Here is a 6,880-nt window from a genome sequence, read left to right on the forward strand (position 1 = left end):
TGTGTGTGTGTGTGTGTGTGTGTGTGTGTGTGTGTTTGTGTGTGTGTGTGTGTGTGTGTGTGTGTGTGTGTGTGTGTGTGTGTGTGTGTGTGTGTGTGTGTGTGTGTGTGTGTGTGTGTGCGTGTGTTGTACAAATGCATGTTCAGATCATTTGCTTTTGGAAGAATTTGATGATAAACTTTTGAAGTTCACATTGAAATTCTTTTGATTATAGATTGATTTCTGTGCACAGTTTGAGACATTAAAATATCCTCTGAAACCATTAAGGAGACAAACACTTTTAGCTCAAGAGAAACATCTGAGAAGCATAAAACTTTGGCAATTTTATCCATTAAATCTCATTTATTAATTTAGCAGACGCTTTTATCCAAAGCGACTTACAAATGAGAACAATATAAGCAGTGAAACTAACAATAGGACAACAATATGCACGTGATATGACCCTTCCCAGTTCAGTCTAACGCAGTATGTGTATTTGGTTTTTTTTAAGATAATAGAAATTGAATAGAAGATAAAATGTTAGTATTAATGGATCAAGTGTTGCTGAAAAAGACGCGTCACTTCAGTTTCTGGATGGCACGTCCAAGTCTGACGTAATACGTTTAAGTAAACGGGAGCAGAACCAGTGGTTGTAAAAGTCAGTGACTTTGAATTTGATGTAATTTCTCAAGGAAGTCTAGGAGAAACAACTGAGACGTTACTGAGATCTTTGTCTGTGTGAGGGTGTGTGTGTGTGTGTGTGTGTGTTTGTTTCTGTTCAAATGCATTATCATATCATTTGTTTTTGGGAGACTTTGAAGTTTAAAATTAAAATTATTTTTGATTATAAAATGTTGGTATCTGAGCACAGTTTGAGGCATTAGGATGTTCTTTGAAAATCTTTTTTTTTTTTTTTATACAAAAAGAACACTTTTTTCCTCAAGAGAAACATCCAAGAAGCATAAACCCTCCAACAATTCTCCATTTAATCAGGCAGTCTAGAAGCAAAACCAGCGATAATAAAGAGATCTCATTCACTAGTTCTCTCCTACAGGGTTGTTCCAGATATTCCCTAAACCGAAGCGCTGAGAGATCATCCGTCCCCGCCTCTGACAAGGCCATTGCTCCAGACTTACAAAAGAATACTCCAACTTCATTGAGTGAAAGGCAACACAAAGCAAACAAACCCCCAAACCGCTGTCACGCCACCCCTCCCCGGCAGGCCTCCTTCTCGGGCTCCTGCTATTCAAGGGAAATGTGTATTTCCCACACTGGAGTTGTCCAGCAGGGTTTGCTTGGCAGGGGTTTTGCCTCGGGGTGAACGGGGAGACGGACTAGAGGTTACATCAACACACACACACCGCTGTGGCATGTCACAAACTCACCGCCGGTTGCCTTGGCACTGTTAGCCAGCAGATCCGGGCCAGAAGCACTCAGAAGCGGTGGACGGCATAAAGTCCTTCTGCACCTCAAGAAAACAAGCTTTTTTTGTTTTTTATTCCTTTCTCTTCGAGTCATTTACTGCACAAAAGCATCCTTATTCCATTTACTATGAATTATGATCATCTTACGGTGCTGGTAACCTGCAGTCACGGTGACACCGGTGAAGGATCTGGCGAACATCTGCGTTTAATAAATACTGACCTGACAAACGCCATGTTTTATATGCCACTGACGCGCTTGATAATCAAAACATTCACATACACACTGAATGACAAAAGAAGAAAAGTAATAATCGTGACACTTTACAAATTTGTTAAACTACATTATTTAACAGGAACTAACACCAAATTAATTCAATCTTAAATTTTAAGTTTGTTAACTTAAACATTTACTAATGCATTCATAATTTTTAAAAGTTGCATCTGATAAATATTATTATTAAATGGACCTGAGCTAACATGAACGTACATTTGTATTTGATTAACTTAAGTTAACGGCAATAAATTCAGTAACAAATAAGCACTCGATTAGTGTTACCGAAATAATGAACGAACGAACCAACCAGTGAATGAACGAGTGTCGGAGCAAAATAAAGAGGAAATAAAGAAAACCGAGAGCAAACAGATGAATGAAAAAAAGAATGCAAGCGCAACAGTAAATTAATAAATTAAATAAATGAATAAATAAAGAACCAAGGAAAAGAACCAATAAATAAAAAAGAGACAGATGATAGATAGATAGATAGATAGATAGGTAGATAGATAGATAGATAGATAGATAGATAGATAGATAGATAGATAGATAGATAGATAGATAGATAGATAGATAGATAGATAGATAGATAGATAGGTAGATAGATAGATAGATAGATAGATAGATAGATAGATAGATAGATAGATAGAGCAAAGCAAAATTGAATAAGCGTACAACAGGGTTACAGAAAAAAATGACAGAGAGCACTAAGCTCTCTAGAGAAAGAAAGTAAGAAAAAAAAGAGCGATATAAACTACTATGCAACTGCTGTGTAATTTCCCTCTCCATTATGTCGTTTCAGAGCATTATCACAAACTCAACAGCTCTGCCATGACATCTGGAGCACAAAACTCAAAAAGCAGAACCACTTCCATGAACGACACCAATGCTCTCTCTCAGTGGTGTAGTCTAGTTTTTTGTAGTGAGTATACTGTGACCCCCCCCCCGCCTAGCCCGTCTCATACTAACCCGTCTCATCACCCCATAAGCACCACCACACTCACTAATGCATACTGTAGCCTATGCAACGACATGTAATTGAGAGCATTGTGAGACTAAGTGTTATCAACATGTCAATTTATTGTCAACACAAGACAATAACATTGTCAACACAAGACTTTAACAGCCAATGACATTTACAGCTGAGGAGACTGGACTGATTTTCTACTGTTTAGTGTTAATCACCATTTAACTCAGCCAGTTAAGAGCTACATTTAGCCTTAGATGTTATATGAATATGGTCCCTAAAGCACAGGTTTTATCAGCTGACAATAAAATAAATAAAAATAAAACATTATAGGCACAAATACAAATTTACTTTTAGAAATGGTGCTTTTGAAAGAAAATTGTGTTGTTTTGGCAAGTTTACTGTTCAAATTAAAACATGAATGAAAACTTGTGTGATATTCCTTTTTAAAATAAGTTTTAATAGATTTCATCATTATTATTATTTTACAGTACATTTTACTGTGCAATTTCTTTCATAATTTCTTTGAGTTTATACAGAACTTTTATTTTGACAGGTTGTCGTGAAGACATTACAGTTTCTGTGTGTGTATGATACGAATGAATGACGATAGTTTTATCAAATGAAATGGTGAAATTCTCATGAAGTGACTCTCATAGCAGCTCTGTGATGAAGTTCACATGTGTAGCCTACATCATGTCCTCATAGCTACAGTGAAGCGCTGACACAAGCACGCGCTTGCTTCAGTGTGTGTGTGTAGTAGAGCACACATTGAGCGCTCATTCCCAGAGACGCGTTGAACAACTGCAGTCTCTTTGAGTTTTTAATATTCACGCGATTTGATCTGTGTCCATTGCAAACACAGACGCGGTGAATTTATGAATGAAAGTGTGAAAGTTCTGTCACAAAACGAAGTTGTTACGTATCCTCACGCTTTTTTTAGTGGGTATACGGAAATACTTGGCATTTCCTAGTGGGTATACGGCGTATACCTGCGTATCACGTAGACTACACCACTGCTCTCTCTACAACATCATCTCTACACACACACACGCAGCGCTGACCTGAGCGTCTAGCGGTGATGAACAGGTGCAGGACATTAGGCCCGACGCTGCCACCTTCCCCTGGAAGATGTGCGTAAATCCTTGTTGTGGAAAATGAAAGAGCGAAAGCAGTTCTAATTACAAAATGTAAATATTGAGTTTTCCCACAATGGGAAGCAGACCACCCAAGATGAACAACAACCCCCCGCTCCCTCCCTCCATCCCTCCCGCTCTCTTTCTCTCTGTCGTCCACACGGCCTGTCAGGAAAACCTTCTGAGCATCAGCAAACGTGAACACACACACACCAGACATGAACATATGCACACGAGCGTTCGCTGACATCATCGCGTCATGCTTGCGTAACAGTCCATTAGCCGGGACCTCCAAACGAAACAAAACGCAATTCCTGCAGTCCTCGTGCAGAGGCGTGGTAAACACCCAGAGGTTTCCGGCGCGCTTTCAGGCTCTAGATTATGATCAGGTCTCAGGTGAACGTCAAATACTTGACTTTATGGTGCTAAATAGCTTTAAATGGCCTCCGTGAGACTGTTTTCCATATGGAACTGTGCAACATGTGGTCGGCATGGATGGAGCCCCGGGAGTCGCCATTTGTTGACGTTTGTTTGTGCGGAGAGCATGTCGCTGAGTGATGGGGAATGAGTGCTCAGCTGGGATCTAGATCTCCTCAATCTGACGTCGAGATGTCTTTATTCTGAGATTCTTCTACAGACACTAAAAAACGCTCAAAATCGCCTTCGTCACTAATAGATCTACAGGTTCCAAAAGAACGTTTTCACAGTGATGTCATAGAAGAACCATTTTGGGTTCCTTTCACTGAACAGTTCTTAAAAGAACCATTATTAAATAAAATAAAAGGTAAAATTCCATTTAGAACCTTTAACATCCATGGAATCTTTCCATTGGACAAAAGGTTCTTTACATTAATTAAAATGGTCACTAAAAGGTTCTGTGGGGAACCTTTATTTTTTAAGAAGGTATAGGAACATTTTAATAATCTAAAGAACTTCTTTTTTTCTTTACTTTTTTTTTTGACTCCAAAGATCTTTCAGTGTAGTAGAACGATGTTGAAGTTTCTTAATGTAACCATCAAAGCCAACAAATAACATTTATTTTTTAAGAGTTTAGTGTGTTCTTACAGCCAACTGTTGACGAAACTGACTACATAAGTTCATTAACATGCTCACAAACAAACATAATGCATCACTGTGTTTAAAAACATAATGAAATCCATATCAATCCATAAAAGTGCCTGGATTTGAGTTTTATGAACATCTGAAGTAATTTGTTTCAGAGTCTATGCCATCACAGGCTGCTTTTGATGCAATAGACGTTATTTAATATATAACTAATAAAATTCACAAAAACCAGCATGGAATGGTTCCAGATCATCTGTGTGTGTCATACACTATGTGTCATACTGTGAATAAATCATTGGTGCTCCAGCGGTGCATGACCCTGTTCTACAGGTGCTTTAGACGGATCTGCAGACCAATCCAACAAACCACAGAAGTTAAGAAAACCCTGTGATCATTTGTTTATAATTATAACTTTTGGGGATTTTGGGCCGTGCCCTCTGGACTCGAGGTTGCTTTCCTCAAGAACACATTTAGAGAGTTTTATCCAGTTGTGTAAGCAGCCCTAATCGCTAAAATGCAGAACAAAAAAAAAAAAAATGAATTTGACAACATGCATACCTATGCAATGAGCAAAAACGTACACAAACGAGCAAAAGAAAGAGACCGAGCAGGACTGGTTTCTTCAACATCTAGAAAAAAATACTCTATATTTTACAGTCTGGTGCATCATTACTGCTGTCAAGGGAAAAAATGAATCCATCATGAAATTCCCCACAGGCAAGCTAATAAACACACCTGCACAGTATAAACAGTTCAAAGATGTTAAAAATACCCGTTTAAGTCTACTTCAGCGCTGTGTTTGGGGAAACAAGTTTCTTACTGAGCACAAATCATCAAACAGGAGTAATTCCTCAGCCAGAAGGTAGCCTACAGTAGATATCATGATCATGTGGAGGATCGAGAGGGAAACTTACCTTGCGGGCTTTTGCTGACAGAAGCTCCGGCTGGCCGCTGGACAAAGACGACCAGAGAGACGCTGAATAATCCAACACACATCAACATCATATCACACACCTTGAGCCTTCACACAGAGACTGATTCAATAAAAGCGCACAACTGCGAGACTGTGAGTCCAAGCGTGGATGAAGCTTTATTCCCGGCGCTGCTGCTGTTAATATTAGAGAGAGAGAGGGGGAGAGTGTGTGTGTGTGTGTGAGTGAGTGTGTGTGTGTTTTATTTCTTGGTCTTGCGGAGACTGTGCGCGCGGAGATCAGGAGGAGAAACACGGTCGAGTTGAGCGCTCATGATCTTCAGTCCTTCAGGAGAGAGAGAGAGAGAGAGAGAGAGAGAGAGAGAGAGAGAGAGAGAGAGAGAGAGAGAGAGAGAGAGAGAGAGAGAGAGAGAGAGAGAGAGAGAGAGAGAGAGGGGAAGGGGGAGGAGAGATGCACAACAGCGCGTTGCTCTCTTTCTCTCTCAATGGATCTTTATTGGTAAAAGTAAATTAAATTAAATTAAATAAAAAGTTCCATCTACACACACACACACAAAAAAAAACCCTGAATGCAAATAAATTAATAGAACATTTGATGCTTTTGATCATTATTTAAATCTAAGAACACAACAGACTGTAAAACACATTAACACAGTCATTAGCATTTGTCTGCTAATTGGTGAGGCTACATGAGAAAAAAAAGTCATTATTATTTTATAGTCTAATTTCAAAAGGGCAGTTATATCTTGGTTATTGTGATTGGGATGTGAATGTTGCTTTAATGTGATGTTACATGCATTAAAAGGCGATTTTCGGTAACTTTAATTGCTAAAACTTTATTTTTCAGTGTCCTTGTTACGCACTTTACGTGTAAATTATGCATAATTACATGTAACAGATCCTAACACTATAGTAAGTACATGTAGATAAATTAATACTCAATACTTAAATGTATAATTTCACTGTAACAAGGACACCTTAGAATAAAGTGTAACACTTTATTTTAACGTGACGCAGTTACACCTTTCTACATGTAGGATACTTACTATAGTAATAACAGTAAATTATGCATAATTACAACTAACTAACCGTAAACCAAACCCTAAC

General features: G+C 38.6%; 1 protein-coding gene across 2 annotated transcripts in view; it reads right to left on the reverse strand.

The window, feature by feature from the left end:
- scube3 (signal peptide, CUB domain, EGF-like 3) overlaps positions 1 to 6,102 on the reverse strand; it is a 128,194-nt gene extending 122,092 nt beyond the window's left edge. For both annotated transcript variants that reach the window (XM_079588685.1, XM_079588684.1), the window contains exon 1: positions 5,757 to 6,102. In XM_079588685.1, coding sequence (XP_079444811.1) covers positions 5,757 to 5,847 — 91 coding nt within the window. In that variant the 5' untranslated portion in view covers positions 5,848 to 6,102. The remainder of the gene's footprint in view (positions 1 to 5,756) is intronic.
- Positions 6,103 to 6,880: the final 778 nt, after the last annotated feature.

Source organism: Phoxinus phoxinus (assembly GCF_949152265.1).
Source record: "Phoxinus phoxinus genome assembly, chromosome: 18".
In the NCBI taxonomy this organism is placed as follows: domain Eukaryota; kingdom Metazoa; phylum Chordata; class Actinopteri; order Cypriniformes; family Leuciscidae; genus Phoxinus; species Phoxinus phoxinus.